This window comes from Euprymna scolopes, unplaced genomic scaffold (assembly GCF_053919585.1).
Source record: "Euprymna scolopes isolate OS-2025 unplaced genomic scaffold, ASM5391958v1 sca555, whole genome shotgun sequence".
NCBI classification, from domain to species: domain Eukaryota; kingdom Metazoa; phylum Mollusca; class Cephalopoda; order Sepiida; family Sepiolidae; genus Euprymna; species Euprymna scolopes.
In genome coordinates this window covers 10,926-30,032 of record NW_027633608.1, presented here as the reverse complement: position 1 = coordinate 30,032, position 19,107 = coordinate 10,926, and the positions used below count along the sequence as shown (strand labels likewise).

At 34.5% G+C, this 19,107-nt stretch overlaps 1 protein-coding gene across 1 annotated transcript; it reads left to right on the top strand.

Moving 5' to 3' along the window:
• Window positions 1–5,274: 5,274 nt before the first annotated feature.
• LOC145275055 (NADH-quinone oxidoreductase subunit G-like) lies at window positions 5,275–7,743 on the top strand. Its single transcript, XM_080127581.1, has one exon. The coding sequence runs from the start codon at window positions 5,275–5,277 to the stop codon at window positions 7,741–7,743; it is 2,469 nt and encodes an 822-aa protein (XP_079983707.1).
• The last annotated feature ends 11,364 nt before the right edge of the window (window positions 7,744–19,107 follow it).

Sequence of the window (19,107 nt, the reverse complement as noted above, 5' to 3'; positions counted from 1 at the left end):
TGCTTAAACATTTTGGTGGTATGCGAGAAATTAAAAAAACCAGTATTCAGAATCTAGCTCAAGTTAAGGGCGTGAGCATGAAGCTAGCTACAACTATCTACCATTATTTTCATGAGTAATGAGATTGAGTAGCAGAAAAAATTTAAGGTTAAGCAGTGAATACGAAAGATTCAACTAAATTATGGTCATTGAATGGAAAGAAAGGCTATTAAAAATAGATACTTGATAATCTCACCAGTCTCTGACTTAGCTACATATATTTGTACTGCCATCATATAACAAATCATGAGCGAATCAATTGATCTAATTTGGCAAGTGAAAATAAGGCAATGTGCGTGAGAACAATGCCGCTACTGGTTGGGATATCCCAATAAAAAGAGCTGATAATCCCTGTGAATACGGCAAAAACATTTAGCACAATACTGGTAATGACATTGCTTTTAAAGTTATTGCAATAGTTCTGAGCAGTCAGTGTGGGGATAATGAGCATTGCTCCAATTAATAAGCCACCAACCACTTTTAAACCAATGCCGACAATTGTGGCAATCAGTAGCATCAATAGGATTTCAAAGCATGTTTTATGTTGATTACGACTGTGCAAAAAATCCTTATCAAATACCAAGGATAGAAAATTTTTCCAAAAGAGGATAAGTAAAGCAATAATACTAATATTAAGAGCGACAAATAAATACAGTTCATTTTCGCTAATGGTTAGGATAGAACCGAATAAATAAGATTCTAATGATACAGTATTGTCTTGATCAATATGAGTGAGTAATAAAGCTAGCCCTAAACTGCCATTTAATAATACTACCGAAATTGCCTCAGGAGCTTGATCTTTTTTTTGGCTAAGCCACCATAAAAAAAGTGTGGCAAATAAAGCCGTACTCAATGCTCCTAAGATGGGAGAGACGTTCCAAAAAACACCCAATCCTACGCCAGCAATAGCTGCATGTGAGAGCATATCTGACATCATTGCCTGCCTTGCTACCACCATAAAATTTCCTAGCATGGACGTAGCAATGGCTGTGAGCATCCCCACTAACAGGGCATTAGTAATAAAACTGTAATTCAATAACTCCATTTGTATATTTTTTGAATTTATATCTTGAGGATAACAGAATCTCTGACATTTACGTATCTATGTATCATGGGTTTTATCCTATATTTCATTTATGACTTAAATGTTTATTTTTTTCCATATTTTTCATATATTTTTTTGTTTATAGCACAATACTTTCTCCTAGTAACAAAGATATTTTAGTAAGGATTAATAAAGAGTTTTTTTAGTTATGATGATGGTGTATGGGAAGTATTCTATTTGAGCAGTCTTGCTCGTGATTAGGATTTTCTTGACAGGTTATTTTTCCTTGTGAAAAATCTAATGGATGGCAGCCTTCATGTAGGGTTTTATTTAAGCATAAGACTCGATGGCATTTATCAATAATGCGATCAATCTCATGAGAAATAAATAAGATGCTTAATTGTTCTTTTTGATTTAATTCAGCTAATAAGTCGTAGAGTTTTATTCTTGTCATAAAATCAACACCACTTAGGGGTTCATCAAAAATCAGTATTTGTGGGTTCATGCACAGTGCACGAGCAATAATAACTCGCTGTTGTTGTCCTGCTGAAAGGTTGTGAAAGTTTTTGGTGAGAAATAGGGGATCAATATTAACTTGTTGTAGGCATTGTGTGTGTATCACTTTATTATGATTGCCAGACATAGAGAGCACCTCTTTAACTGATATGGGTACAATGGGAGATAAATTATAGTTTTGCGGGACATAGCCAATGGTATGTCCCGAGGCAATTTTAACCTCTCCAGAGGAAGGAGAGATAAGGTCAAGAATAATCTTAATTAAAGTGGTTTTTCCCGCTCCATTAGGACCAATTAAACCAACATAATCTCCTTTGTTGATAGTGAAATTAATATTTTCTAAAATCACATAGTGATTATTATGATAGCTAATATCTTTAACTTCTATTACCGACACTGTCTTGCTTTGGCTAAGTTGTTTAAATTTTCATATGAGAGTTCGAAGAAATCATCTGACTGATTGGGTAAATGTTGTTCCAAGGTATGAAAAGTCAATGATTTAAGCTTCTTATTTGGATCAACGATTGATAAATAAGATTGGCTTTGTATACTGCCATCATTTAAAAAATATTGAATTTTATTATTTTTTACTAAGTCAATTAACGTGCGTAGTGTTTTGGCAGAAGGTTCATCGTGTGTGGATAGACCAAGAATTGAGTGTGAAGTAAAGCCATAGCGTTCAGATAAATAACCTAAAACATCGTGTGAAATAATAACATTGTCCTGTGCACAATTTATCATGGTTTTTTGATAATCTTGATCTAATTTTGAGAGTTTTGCATTGAGTTTATTGGCATTAGATTGTAATTTCTTTTGGTATTTTTTGTAATAGGGTAATTGAATTAGTTTCTCAACAATTTTATTTACCATTTGTTGAGAATAAAGAGGGTCTAACCATAGATGAGGGTCATCGTGAGCATGGTTATGATGACCGTTTTGTTCATCCTCATGATGTTCATCCTCATGATGTTCATCCTCATGATGTTCATCCTCATGATGTTCATCCTCATGATGTTCATCCTCATGATGTTCATCCTCATGATGTTCATCCTCATGATGTTCATCCTCATGATGTTCATCCTCATGATGTTCATCCTCATGATGTTCATCTTCATGATGTTCATCCTCATGATGTTCATCCTCATGATGTTCATCCTCATGATGTTCATCCTCATGATGTTCATCCTCATGATGTTCATCCTCATGTCCGTGTTTATCATTATCCATTCTATCCATCTCATTGATAATCAAAACTTGATTTGAAGGTAATTGTGAGGCAATAGAGGATCCCCAAGATTCAAGGTTTTTACCAAATAGAACCACTAAATCAGCGTGTTGCAATTTTATTCTATCTTTAGGGGAAAGTTGATAATCATGAATAGGAGTATTGTAGGCTAAATCTATCACATGAATAGGGTTTTTCTTTGAAATATCAGCAACAATCTCCTTTGTAAAATAATAAAGAGGATAAAAACTTGCTATGATGGTATGTCTATTACTTTTACGGGAAGTATCTGAGTGTTTTTTGTCAGCTTGTGCAGAAATGAAAAAACTTGAGGATAGAAAAAAAATCGATACAAATATTTTTATAAATTTAGCCATAATATAAAAAGTGATAAATAAATTGCTTGTTTAAATGAAAAATCAAAGGTATGCCTAGAAAGTTCTTTACTCAGATAAAGAATTATAGTTTATGTGAGCAAAAAAATGTTAATTTAATATATATAATTCTATTCACATACAAAAATCATTCAAACAATTCAATTTTTCTTATTTTTTGATGTTCTTTGGGTATAAAGATAAAGCTTTCATGTTTTTTTTGATTATGGTTGGTATTTATTGTTTTTCTCGTGGTTTTGCTCGTGGTTTTGCTCGTGGTTTTGCTCGTGGTTTTGCTCGTGGTTTTGCTCGTGGTGTTTTTTATCAACTTGAGAGAGCATGCAGAGATCATTTTCTATATCAATTAGTAACAGCTTAGATCCACTAACACTCTTTTTTGAGGCAATATAATCTTGCATTTCATTCATGCTGATGACTTTAGAGATTTTTTCTCTTTCTTCAGTATTAACTGCTTTTTTTTCAAATTCTCGTATCCATTGATAAATGGCTACATGGCTGAATTTCATGAACTTGCCAATGGTTCGCAAGCTTAGACCTTCTAAGTATAAAAATAATGCTAAGCGTTTTTGCATGGAAGTGGCAGTATCTGATTTATGACAAACAGTATAAAAATAGTTACAAGGTTTGCATTTATAACGCTGTCTATCTTTTATAACACCGCTTTTTGATACTCGTGAATTATTGCATTTGGGACAATTTAACATAGTTTGCATACTACCCATTTAAAAAATATATTAGATTAACGATTTTCGGGTTTCTGTTAAGTTGCTTTACATTCTATAGAAAGAATTTCAGGTGGTTGATGAAACTCTTTAGAGCTTAGTTTAACTACTCCATTGTAACGCACTGTTTTTTTGTTGCGAATGTTGATATGCGTGACGCTCGAATATTTTTTATTATTCCATTTGTTGTTAATGGATTTATCATCAAAATAATTCATGGCTTTTTGTGCAAAATCGCTTGTTAAATAACCAGTAATTGGGTTACTTACTATGGAGCTAATTAATCCCACACCATGGCTTATCTTGTTTGACAAATTAGATTTTTCTTTGGCATATACGCTCATATCACAAACAATTTGTGTGGCAATGAGTTGATTGCTTATTTTTATGTATAGATATAGATGATGAGTATCGCTATCTAAATTAATCTTCTCTCTCTTTTCATGTTTTCTCCAGTCACCGAAAAATGGTTTGTTCCAGTGTTCTCTGTATTCATCAATGATATTGATTTTATTTGCTTCATGACTCCAATAGAGTTTATTGTGAATATAGTGTTTTTTGAGTTTATTAAAATTCTTTTTCTCATAATTTTTAAATAAAACTAAAATGGGTTTGGGAATCTCTTTTTTGTTGCTACGTGCCAGCCAACGCCTGGCTTTTTTATATTCTTTTTTTATTAATAATTCTTTAATTTTGCTATTCTCAATTTTCCATAAGGCATTGACAACTCGATCATCCTGACCAATTGTATGGTAACCAGACCAAAATTTAGCTAATACATCTATTCCCCAAATTTTTCCTTCATAAATGTTTCTTCCCCAATCATAAGTTTTTGAGGGGAATAGGTTGGTTTCAGCTAGTTGAATATAGATTTCTTTTTCTATCCAAGGCCAGATTGCTATACCAACTAATCCACATAAGATTGCTATTTTAATCATTCTAAAAAAACGCTTGATTTTAGAAAAATACGTACTTTTACGAGGTGTTTTTTTTGGGGGCATTAGGATGGTTGCTGAAACTTCGTATTGATGAAATTAGGGTTTTTTTCTGTTTTAAAAGAGAAACTTGATTGCTTAGTTCATATTATTCCATCATTTACTACTTTGGTACGATGAGTTTATATTCACTTCACTTATTACATGTTAAACCGTCTAAGCAATTATAATTTATTATGATAAGGTGGTTTATTTTTGTTTTTTGTACGTTGATTTTCAGTTTTAAAGATAGTTATCAGTTTTAAAGATAGTTAATCTATTTCTTATATTTCTATTTCTTAATTTCTTAAATGTTTGTGTTTGACCATTTATATGTTTAGTACGCGTTGTTTTTTGTATGATAAAAATCAATATTGATAATAAAGAAATCACGGCTAAGCCAGGTCAAATGTTAATCGATGTGGCTGATTCTGCTGGAATTTCTATCCCTCGTTTTTGTTATCATCCGAAGTTATCTGTTGCAGCAAATTGTCGCATGTGTTTAGTTCATGTGGATGGATTGAAAAAAAGTGTGCCAGCTTGTGCTACAGCTGTTTCAGATGGTATGGTGGTACATACTCAATCAGCAGATGTTAAGCAATCCCAACAAGCTGTGATGGAATTTTTACTGATTAATCATCCTTTGGATTGTCCCATTTGTGATCAGGGGGGAGAATGTGAATTGCAAGATGTGGCAATGGGATATGGTCAGGAAATTTCTCGTTTCTCAGAGCAGAAAAGGGTGGTTAAGGATGCTGATATTGGTCCATTAATTCAAACTGATTTGACTCGCTGTATTCATTGTACACGTTGTGTGCGTTTTGGAAGAGAAATAGCAGGGGTGATGGAATTAGGAATGTTTGGGCGTGGCGAACATTCGAAAATTGTTTCATTTTTGAATGCAAATATTCAGTCAGAAATGTCGGGAAATATTATTGATATATGTCCAGTAGGAGCATTAACCTCTAAACCTTTTCGTTATTCTGCTAGAGCTTGGGAAATTCATTCACGTCAAAGTATTGCTGCAAACGATTCCAGTGGGGCGAATGTGTGTTGTCATGTGAAAGATGATAAGGTCGTTCGTGTAGTTCCAGATAAAAATGAGGCAATTAATGAGGTGTGGTTAAGCGATAAAGATCGTTTTTCTTATGAGAGTACAAATGCTAAAGATCGTTTGCTTAAGCCAATGACTAGAGTGTTGCAAGATCATTGGGAAGAGTGTACGTGGGAGGAAATTCTGCCTTTGGTGGTTGAAAAACTCAAAGCAAGTAATGGAAGTTTAGCAACAGTGGTGAGTGCCAATAGAACTTTGGAGGAGATGTACCTGAGTCAAAAATTAACAAGAGAACTTGGTAGTAATCATGTCGATCATCGTATTTATCAAAGGGATTTTAGTCAGCAGGATGATTGGTCAAGCTTGCCAGCTAGTTCAATAAAGCTTGAGGATATTGAAAAATCAGATAGTGTTTGGATTATTGGGTCCGATTTATGTCATGAGCATCCTATGGTGGCCCATCGTCTGCGTAAAATGATTAAGAATTTCCCATTTGAAGATACACGGGTGTGGCAACTCAATGAAAAAGAATTCCCATTAAGAATGCCTAACCATGTTTTGATTGCTTCGGTGGATGCTTGGGTGAATAAAATTGATGGCGTGTTGCAATGGGTTTTACAACAGAAAAAAGCAAGTTCCACGAAAACTGTAGAAGAAAGTGAGATAAATCGTTCAGATACAAACTATTTATATTGTCAATTGGCTAAACAATTGTTGAACAGTAAGAAACCACTCATCATGTTAGGAAATATTAGCACTTATGCTGATAATTTAGATGAGTTAATTGCTTTAGTAAAAGAGTTAGCTAATGAGGTTGATGGAGAATGGTTATGGCTACCTCCTGAGGCAAATAGCGTTGGGGCATGGATATCAGGATGTATACCAAATCATTCTAGCCATATTGGTAAAAAATTGGCTATGGGTGATGATTGTTTAGCGATGCAGGAAAAAACGTATGATACGTTATTGAGTATTGGGGTAGAAATTGGTATAGACATTCTGATTGAGGCAAAAAATATTATTGCACTCACAACGCATAGCACAGCGGCACTAAAAAAACATGCTAATATTTTGCTTCCGATTAGTTGCATAGAAGAGACGGCGGGAACCTTTGTTAATATGCAGGGTGATTGGCAGTCGTTTAATGCAACGGTGAATCCTGCTGGAGAAGCAAAATCAGCATGGAAAGTTTTACGTGTATTAGGGGATTTTTTAGGTATGGATGGTTTTGGATATACCTCAACTAAGCAGATTTATGATGAGGTGTCTGATAATATGCTTACTGATAGTAAATTGAAAAAAAATTGGCGACACCAATATACTTCTCAACCTATACAAGATATACATAAAAAGAATATTGAAAAAGATACTTTTTCAAGGTTTGTTGTTGAGGAGATGTATGAGGGGCTTTCTGATTTCCCAGTGGAATTATTAACGCTCGCTTATTATTCTAATGCTTATGGTAGTAATATGTCACTTAGGCATGCACCTGCTTTACAGAGTACAGAATATGCTCGTCTCCATAATTGTTTGCGTTTGCATCCAAAAACTTTGCAAAAAATGGGTGCTATTGATAATATAATCGCTATCTTTCATGTGCATAGTTGCGAATGTGAATTGAGAGTGCTTGCTGATGAGTCTTGTCAAGAATATGTATTATATTTTCCATCAGCTATACAGGTTTATGAGGATAAGAGTAAGTTTAGCTATTATCCTAGCCGAGACATTAGCCAGCTGACAGCTAAAGGAAAGTTTTTGTTGAATATTACTTGATATTAGATAGTTATGCACGAACTTTCTCAATGGATTATCGAGTTTTTATTGTTACTTTTTCCAAATTGGCTCGCTTTATCTATTTTTACCTACTGGTAGGAGTAAGCATTATCCTTCCTGTGATGTTGTGTGTAGCGTATTTGACTTATGCTGAACGTAAAATAATTGGTTACATGCAGGCAAGAATTGGTCCTAATCGTGTGGGTATTAAGGGATTGTTGCAACCAATAGCTGATGCACTGAAATTGTTGCTGAAAGAGATTATTATCCCAAGCAATTCCACTCGTTATCTATTTACATTAGCTCCTGTTTTAGCTATTGCACCAGCAGTGGCTGTATGGGCAGTTATCCCTTTTGATGATGGAGTAGTGGTTGCAGATTTAAATGTTGGTCTACTGTATATCGTAGCGATTGCTTCGTTGGGGATTTATGGAGCGATTATGGCAGGTTGGGCATCTAACTCAAAATATGCTTTTCTTGGTGCAGTGCGAATTGCTGCACAAGCGATTGCTTATGAGATTGCCATGGCATTGGCGATGGTTTCGGTCTTAATTGTGACAAATAGTTTAAATTTATCCACCATTGTTCAGCAACAACAAGGTGGAATATGGATGTGGAATGCTGTGCCACTTTTTCCAATGTTTATCATTTATTTTATTTCTAGTGTTGCTGAGACGAATCGAGCACCTTTCGATGTGGCTGAAGGGGAGTCCGAAATTGTGGCAGGATTTCATGTTGAATACGCAGGAATGTCTTTTGCCGTATTCTTTCTTGCTGAGTATGCCATGATGATTTTTCTTACTATGTTGGCATCAATACTCTTTCTTGGTGGTTGGCATTCACCTTTTGAAGGAACTTTTTTAGAAATAATTTTTTCTTTTGTTCCGGGTGTTTTTTGGTTGATTATTAAGACTGTGTTATTGTTATTTATGTATTTATGGCTCAGGGCAACTTTCCCACGTTATCGCTATGATCAAATTATGCGTTTGGGTTGGAAGGTATTTATACCAGTTACGTTAGTGTGGATTTTTGTTGTTGCAAGTATGGATTATTTTGAGCTTAAGCCTTGGTTTTAATGACAGAATTTAAGAGATATGTTTAGAAGAATTACTCATTTTATTAAATCGTACACCCTTTGGGATCTACTGAAGGGTTTGCGCGTCACTGGACGAACATTATTTCGTCCAAAAGTTACGGTGCAGTTTCCTGAGCAAAGAACACCTATTTCACCTCGTTTTCGTGGTAAACATGCACTTAGGCGCTATCCTAATGGTGAGGAGCGTTGCATTGCTTGTAAGTTATGTGAAGCTGTTTGCCCAGCTAATGCAATCACGATTGATTCTGAAGAAAGAAAGGATGGTACACGTCGTACAACACGTTATGATATTGATTTGTTTAAGTGTATTTATTGTGGTTTTTGTGAGGAAGCATGTCCGGTTGATGCGATTGTCGAAACAGCAGTATTTGATTATCATTTTGAACATTATAAAGACAGAGTGATGACTAAGGAATTGCTCCTGAAAATGGGAGAGGTTCATGAGATTCAAATTGCTAAAGATAGAGAAGTAGAGTCTCTATATAGATAAGGGTCTAGATAATTTATAGAGTTTATAAATGTTTAATTTTCTTGAGTTGTTTTTTTATTTATTTTCAGCTATTGCTGTGATTTCTTCTGTTGGGGTTATTACCTCAAATAATCCAGTTAAAGCGGCATTGTTTTTGGTGTTAGTTTTTGTTTCATGTTCAGGTATTTGGTTATTGTTGAATGCTGAATTTTTAGCAATGATGTTGATTCTTGTTTATGTTGGTGCAGTCATGGTATTGTTTTTATTTATCATTATGATGTTAGATATTACGATTACCTCTTTACGGGAACGTTTCTCAACTTATCTGCCTTTTGGTTTGATTGTAGTGTTGGTGATTTTTGTACAACTTCTTTGGGTTTTTATTGCAGACTCTTCGACTGCTTTGCCTATCAATAATGTAGCAAGCCAAGATTCAGGAAATACTTTAATGCTTGGTCAACTTATGTTTACTGAATATCTTTATAGTTTTGAATTAGCGGCATTGATACTTTTGGTTGCCATGATTTTGGCACTAGTATTAACCTTAGGTAATTTTAATCAAACTCCATCAAAAAATTTGGATGTCGCTAAACAAGTGAAGGTGTCAAGTAAAGATCGTTTAAAAATAGTTAAAATGAAATCCGATGAGTAGTCAGAAAAATGATTGAATTAACACATATATTAATTTTTGGTTCTGCATTGCTGGTGCTTGGCATTGGTGGTATTTTTCTCAATCGCAATAATCTGATTATTATCTTATTGTGTATTGAATTGATATTGCTAGCAGTAAACACGAATTTTATTGCTTTTTCTTATTATTTTAATGATTTACATGGGCAAATTTTTGTGTTTTTTATTCTCACTGTTGCAGCGGCAGAGGCAGCTATAGGTTTAGCAATTTTGCTTTTATTGTTTAGAAATAAAGGTACTTTAGCAATGAAAGATATAGGGGAATTGAAGGGGTAAGTTTTGTGTATGCCAGTCATTTCTGAAAGATAAATATTTTATAGCGATGTTGACTACGTTGAGTTTAGTGATTTTATTGTTGCCCTTAATGGGTTCAGTTGTCGTTGCCTTATTCGGTAGAAGATTGAGGAGAGAATTTGCTCAATTTATCACCATTGCTTGTGTAGGGGTGGCTACGATTTGCTCTGCACTAGTTTTTATGCAAATTAATGTAGTTAATGTGTCATCTTTTGAGGTGCAATTGTATCAATGGCTGGGATTTTTTGATAAAGGAGAAAAATTTTATTTTGAGGTGGGTTTCTTAATTGATGCCTTATCTTCAACAATGATGTTGGTGGTCTGTAGTGTGTCACTAGTGGTGCATCTCTATAGCGTGGGTTATATGAGCCATGATGAGGATTATGATGAGGACAATCCTTATTACCAGCGTTTCTTTAGTTATATCTCGTTATTCACTTTTGCTATGCTTGCTTTGGTGATGTCGAACAATTTTATGCAATTGTTTTTTGGTTGGGAAGCGGTGGGTTTAGTTTCCTATTTACTCATTGGCTTTTATACCAAACGTGAATCCGCGGTGAAAGCTAATCTTAAAGCATTTTTGATTAATCGAGTAGGAGATTTTGGGTTTTTGCTTGGTATTGCTTTGGTGTGGTGGGTGTTTGGGTCATTAAATTATGGTGAAGTTTTTAAGGGCTTACAAGAAAATTATGCAGAAATTCAATCTATGACTTTGAGTGATAGTATTGATTGGCAAATTATGACCGTTATAACGATTTGTTTGTTTATTGGTGCAATGGGAAAATCAGCACAAATGCCTCTACATACATGGTTGCCTGAATCTATGGAAGGTCCAACACCTATTTCAGCCCTTATTCATGCTGCCACAATGGTAACAGCAGGTATTTATATGGTGGCACGTTTACATCCTTTATTTTTGGAGTCGGAAACCACTTCATCATTTATTTTAATAGTTGGTTCTACCACCGCTTTTATGATGGGGTTATTAGGTATTGTACAAAATGATATTAAACGTGTGGTGGCATATTCAACTTTATCACAGCTAGGTTATATGATTGCTGCCTTAGGGGTAAGTGCATTTATTGGTGGTTTTTTTCATGTGTTTACGCATGCTTTCTTTAAGGCGTTATTGTTTTTAGGAGCAGGTTCGGTTATTGTGGCAATGCATCATACACAAGATATGAATAAGATGGGAGGATTAAGACGATATATGCCTATTACTTATTGGTGTATGTTACTTGCTTCATTATCTTTGATTGGTGTTCCTGGTTTTTCTGGATTCTTTTCAAAAGATATTATTTTGTTATCAGTGGGTGATAGTGAGTTATTTGGATCAGGATATGCTGAGTTCTTACTGTTATTAAGCGTGTTTGTGACAGCTTTTTATTCTTTTCGAATGTTTTTTATTGTTTTTCATAATGAACCAAGTGAATGGGTGTTGAAATATCAACCGGTGGAGTCATTTAATAGTATTAATATCGCATTGATTATTCTGGTTTTTCCCTCTGTATTCATTGGTTGGAGTGTGGTAGATAGTTGGATTTTTGGTGATTTTTTTCATCTTGTTATGCAGGATATGGATAGTAGTGGGGGTGTGAGCTTGTTGGAGTACTATCAAAATTCTTGGGATTTAATTAAGCATTCTTTTTACTCTATTCCTGTTTCTTTAGTAGCTACTGGAGTGGCATTAGCTTGGTTTCTTTATGTTAAGCGTCCAGATTTGTTACAAAAAATTCATGAGAAATTTCAGCCAGTTCATAAAATTTTGCTAGATGGCTATGGTTTTGATCGTTTGAATGACTTTGTATTTGTGCAAGGGTCTATGAAGCTGGGGGAAAAAATATGGCAATGGGGGGATGTGGTACTCATTGATGAGGGAATTGTGAATCGAAGTGCTAGATGGGTGGCTTATTGTGGTAATAAAATTCGGGTCATTCAATCTGGGTTTCTGCAACATTATATTTTTGTGATTATTGCAGGAGTTATGATATTGTTGCTATTAGTATGGTAGTTCTGATGGATTTTCCTATATTATCATTACTTCTTTGGTTGCCTGCAGTGGGATCAATATTGGTGCTAGTATTGAGTTATTTTTCAGCACGATTATCACAGTGGGTAGGATTATTGTGTAGTTTGTTGGTCTTTGCTCTATCTTTAGTGTTATACGCTTATTTTGATACAGAAACTGCACAGATGCAGTTTGTTGAGTTTGCTCAATGGATACCAATTTTTAACATTTATTATCATCTTGGTATTGATGGTTTGTCTTTACCTCTTATATTGCTTTCCACTTTTATTATTGTCATTTCTATTGTTTCAGCTTGGCAGTCAATACATAAAAATCTTCCCCATTATATTGCCTTATTTTTACTATTAGAGAGCTTTATTTTAGGTGTATTTATGGCATTAGATGCCATTTTATATTATGTTTTTTGGGAGGCATTGCTCATCCCAATGTTTTTAATTATTGGTATTTGGGGAGGAGAACGGAGGATATACGCTAGTATCAAATTCTTTTTATTTACCTTTTTAGGTTCGGTGTTTATGCTCATTGCTTTCATTTATATGTATCTACTAAGTGATAGTTTTAGTATTATTGGCATGCACCAATTACCTTTAAGTTTTATTGATCAGAGCTGGATTTTTTGGGCATTTTTCTTGGCATTTTCTGTCAAAATTCCTATGATACCTGTGCATACGTGGTTACCCGATGCTCATGTTGAGGCTCCTACCGCAGGTTCTGTTGTATTGGCAGCAGTATTGCTTAAAATGGGTGGTTATGGTTTTATTCGTTTCTCTTTACCCATTGTGCCTGATGCAACAGCTTATTTTGATTGGATCATGATTGTGTTGTCGTTAATTGCTATTGTATATATTGGTTTTATTGCTTTGGTGCAAAAAGACATGAAAAAAATCATTGCCTATTCTTCAATTTCTCATATGGGCTTTGTTACTTTAGGTTTCTCTGCAATTACGTTGATGCCAACTAATTCTACTGCCTCAATATTGGCACTTGAGGGAGGAATTGTGCAGATGATTTCTCATGGTTTTATTTCTGCTGCACTATTTTTATGTATTGGGGTGTTATATGATCGTATGCATAGTCGAAATATAGAGGATTATGGAGGGGTAGCAACGGTTATGCCAAGTTTTGTATTTTTTGCGGTTTTATTTGCTATGTCCAATAGTGGATTGCCGGGCACATCAGGATTTGTTGGTGAGTTTATGATTATTCTATCCGTTATGCAAGCGAATGTTTTTATTACCTCTATTGCAGCGTTTACATTAATTATTGCTGCTGCCTATACCTTATTGATGGTTAAACGTATTTTTTATGGCAAACCTACTCATGATAAAGTATTAATGTTAAAGGACTTGCATTGGAGAGAGAAGGGAATATTTATTGTCTTAGCTTTTTGTGTTGTGTTATTCGGTGTTTGGCCTGATCCAATGGTTGCTGTAATGCACAGTTCTGTGCAGAATTTATTTGAACTTGCCATATCGAGTAAATTACCTTAGCTATTTTTATATCTGATATGTTTATTGCTCTTCCTGAAATCCTCACTTTAGCATTGGCACTGGTTGTGCTAATAACTGATTTACTTTTTAGCAAAAAAGTATGGGTAACATTAGGAGTGAGTATAGTAGGGTTGGCTATAATTTTGATATTTTTAGTTTCAATGCATGAATTACCACAACAAATTGCTTTTTTTGGACACTATCATTTTGATCAAACGGCATTGACTCTTAAATCTTTTGTGCTTGTATTAAGTATTCTTGCTTTGATTTATGCATATGCTTATCTTAGCTACTATGATAAACAAGATGTATCAAATGGTGAATTATTAAGAGGAGAGTATTTCACTTTAATCATTTTAATCATATTGGGAATGATGGTAATTATTTCTGCTGGTAGTATGTTGAGTGCATATTTGGGTTTAGAGATGACTTCTTTAACTTTGTATGGAATGGTTGCTTGGAATAAAAAAAATGCCAATAGTACGGAGGCCTCGGTTAAATATTTTGTGTTAGGTTCTATTGCCTCTGGATTGTTGCTCTATGGTATTTCTCTTATTTATGGTGCTACAGGAAGTTTGTTGCTATCTGAAATATCTTATGGTGGTGAAAATAATCAGTTGTTTTTATTTGGTTTAGTTTTTATTTTAGTTGGTGTATCATTTAAGCTTGGTGTCATTCCTTTTCATATGTGGTTGCCAGATGTGTATCAGGGAGCTTCAATAACAGTGACGACGTTTATTGCTAGCGTAGTCAAGGTTGCAATGTTTGCATTATTGTTTCGGTTATGGTTTCAGTCTATAGAGATGTATAACCATCAGATTGAGATGATGTTGATTTTTGTTGCATTAGGTTCAATTGTTTTGGGTAATATTTTGGCTATTGTTCAAAAGAATATTCGTCGTATGTTAGCGTACTCATCTATTGCACATATGGGTTTTGTGGTGCTTGGTATTGTTGTCGGTAGTGATTTGGGGATTGCATCTTCTACGTTTTATGTGTTAGTCTACGCATTAATGAGTTTGGCTAGTTTTACCTTACTTTCTTTTTTGCATATTGGGAATAAAGAAATTAAAACTATTTCACAACTCAAGGGATTAAGATATAGTCAACCATGGATAGGATTTCTATTCTCCGTTTGCTTATTCTCGATGGCAGGTATTCCACCAATGGTTGGTTTTTATGCAAAATTCACGGTATTGCAATTGGTTGTTCAATCAGGATTTTATTACGAGAGTATCATTGCTATTGTTTTTTCTGTGATTGGATCATTTTATTATCTGCGAATTATTAGGAATATCTATTTCTATGAGGTAGCCAATGATAGAGAGAAAGTGATGACAATTTTTGATCATCAAAGCCCAATTATAGGAAAATTTTATTTATTTATTCTAAGTTTGCATGTGCTATTGCTAATTATTTTGGGAATTTACCCAACGTTTTTATTTAATTGGATATTTTAAAAATAATTTTAGAAATGGATTGGCTGGAACTAATTTGGAATTACATTTCTATATTCTTTACTTCTGTTGAGTCTTTACAGTGGGTGAGAGTTGAATGGTTATGGACTTTAACTGTTTTACCCATTTTGTTTTATTGGTTAGCAAAAAAAATATCAGTTTTTGGGAAATGGGCAAGTTGGGTAAAGGAGCCAATGTTATCGCTATTGGTTAACAATCAGCAAAAATCCTATTTATCACCTTTTTTGCTTGCTTTATTTGTTGTAATAATTATTGTTGCCTTGTCAGGACCAGCTAAACAGTTGAAAAATGACTCTTTACAAAAGAGTCAAGTTCCTGTTTTTATTGTGTTAGATCTCTCTTTATCAATGTTAAGTGAAGATGTGTCTCCAAATCGACTTGAATTTGCAAGATATCGCATCACAGATATGTTAAGGGAACAAAAAGATGGTTTAGTTTCTTTGGTAGTATACTCAGGTTCTGCACATATTGTTACGCCACTAACTGAGGATGTTGAGACCATATTATTTCAACTTCCTAAATTGAATCCAGAAATTATGCCTATATATGGTTCTAATCCTGTGGAAGCATTTGAGTTAATAGGTGATTCTCTTCAGCGGTTAGGCAATCCATTTGGACGTATTATATGGTTTACGGATGAGGCAAATGATCAAGAGATTGAACGTGTGGCAGAAATTTCTCAATTACATTCACAAGAAGTGGTGATGATTGCTATTGGTACAGAAAAAGGAGGGACAATTCCTACTCGCTCAGGACTGTTGTATGATGCAAATAATAATCCAGTTATTAGCAAAACGCCTTTACTTTCAATGAAAAGTTCTGCATTAAAAAATGGTATTGTTTATTATTCTGACGGTGAGCTAAATGCTTCGATTTTGTCCTATCTATCTACCCAATTTGACAAACAAAAAACTCAAAATAAACTTAAAGATACAAGCAAAATACAGCAATGGCATGAACTGGGTTATTGGTTGAATATTCCTTTGTTATTGCTTCTTATATTTTTTATGCGTAGTCGACTATTATCATGAATTTTATAAAGATTTCTATCCTGCTTATTGTCGTGATGTTTTCTTCTATGACACAGGCTGCTTGGGTTGATTGGTGGCAAAGTAAAGATCAGCAGGGGTATCGTTTATTACAAGATGAGAAGTATAAAGAAGCAAGTGAGACTTTTGATAATGAGCGTTGGAAAGCTTCTGCACAATATCGCTTAAAAAACTATGAGCAGGCAGCAAAATCTTTTGCCAGTCAAGAGAATTATTATAATCAGGGTAATGCTCTTGCCCATTTAGGTAAATTAGATGAAGCGATAGGTGCTTATAAAAAAGCACTTAAGAAAAATCCTGCAAATGAAGATGCTAAACACAATTTAAGTCTTTTAGAGGAGTTAAAAAAACAGCAAAAACAACAAAAACAACAAAAAAATCAACAAGGTGAGCAAGGAGAGCAACAACAAAATCAGCAACAACAAAAACAAGAAGGAGAGCAAGGAGAGCAAGAAAATCAGCAACAACAAAAACAAGAAGGAGAGCAAGGAGAGCAAGAAAATCAGCAACAACAAAAACAAGAAGGAGAGCAAGGAGAGCAAGAAAATCAGCAACAAGGTCAACAAAATCAGCAAAATAGCAATCAACAGCCATCTGATAACTCTTTCCAACAGGATAAAGAACAACAATCTTTAGAAAAAGATAATAGTCATTTACAAAGTGCTGATCAAGCAGATAAAGAAAAAAAAGAGAATGAGGAAGAGGAAGGAAAGTCTGAAGGTAAAGGGGATAACAAAGAAAAAGAAGAAAAAAAGACCCAACAGATGCAGGGAAGTAAGAATGAATCAAAACAAGAAACCCAACAAGAAACCCAACAGCAGGTTGAACAAGCTAATCAGTTAGAGGGAAGTGAGGAGAAAAAAAATCAGGTTAAACAATTAACGCCAGAAGAAATTCAAGCTTTAGAGAAAAACCTTAATTTCAAGCAATGGTTACGTACTGTTCCTAATAATACTAATTCTTTGCTCAAGCGTAAATTTGCTTATCAGTATCAAAGACGTAAAAATAATCAATCTAATTTAGCGAGTCCAAATAAAAAAACGTGGTAATTCTACATCATACATTTCGTATATTACTATTGAGTATATTAGTGCTTACCTTTTATGCACAGGCTCAGGTACAAGTGGTCTTGGAAAAAATGAATATGGAACTAGGGGAGCAAATCAATTTATCAATTCATTCAGACCAAGGTGGTGAGATTCATCCGGATGCACTCAAAGTTTTAACGCCATTTTTTCAAATTCTAGGAACCTCAAAAAATCAGCAAATACAGATCATCAATGGCAAACAGAGTATTAAAAAAGTTTGGTCAATTATGCTTAGAGCTAATCAAGTAGGTAAACACCAAATTAGTAGTTTTATGGTTGGAAACCAGGCTACTCAACCATTTGAAGTAACTATAACGCCAATTCAAACCACCAAGCCTGCTGCCGGTCAGCTAGCAGATTTTTTATTGTTTGGTGAAATTGCTAATTTACAGCCCTATGTGAACTCTGAGGTAATTTATTCATTAAAACTCTTGTTTTCACATCCAATCATAAGTGGACAATTGTCTCGTTTGAATATTGCAAATTTGCCAATTAAGACGCTTGGTAAAGAAAAACGTTATCATACAACTTATAAAGGGAAACAATACACAGTGGTTGAATGGCGATTTGCTTTTATCCCTAAAGTGAGTGGGGATTTAATGATTCCACAAATAAGTTTTTCTGGTGCTGCACAAATGCCTTCTGGACGAAAAAATGTTCGTCTTGCAACTGAAATCATTACCTTAAAAGTGAAGCCACAGCCATCTGAGTGGAGTCAAGTCCATGCAGACTGGTTGCCGGCTAAAAGCGTTAATGTTTGGGAAAAATGGCAACCTTCGGTTAGTCAGTGGGAGGTAGGGAAGCGTTATCGTCGGGAAATAAAGCTAGAGGCTTTGGGTATAGAGTCTAAACAAATTGCTGATATGCCTATTGTAGCGACGTCAAAAAAATATTCCATTTATCCACAAAATCCAATACGTGAAGAGGGTTTGGATGAGCATGGAAATATTGCCAAGTATGCTCATACAATTGACTACGTACCAAATGAAGCAGGTATCCTATCTTTACCTGAGATAAAAATTCCTTGGTGGGATATTAATAAAGATCAATTGCGTTATGCCATACTTCCTGCTAGACAGATTAACGTTCTTGCAAATAATAATACTATTGGTTTAGCAACAACGCAAACTACAAGCCTTATAAGTAGCCCTGTGAACAGTCGAACTAGCGACACTCTAGAGCTGAATGTTAAAAATTTAAACGCTAATCAGATTCAAGAACTGAAAAATCAATTAGGAACAAGTGCTAATCAAGATATATTTTCTGAGCTATCAATAATGGTAAAAACATTGTTATTACTAGCCATTGTTATCTATTCTATAGTGTTATTACTTATTGGTAATTGGATTGGTATTCGAAGAAAGTCAAGTCAATCACAGCTAACATCTATTACTCAACAGCCAGTTTCCTTTGAACAAGCAATTAGTCAGTTGCGTAAAATTATCAAACAGCGAAAGAATAAACAGTACTATCTCATTTATCAAATGCTATTGCGTTGCTATAATAAGCATCAAAATAAGTTATCCTTGAAACTTATGCAACGATGGTTAAAGAAAATAGAAGAATTACGAATAATTTCGCAAAATAACAATCCTAAAGAGCATACACTTGATTTTGCAGAGTTAGATGCTTTGCTGGTGGAAACTTTAGCCTATCAAAATAGAAATAAAAATTCTGCCGT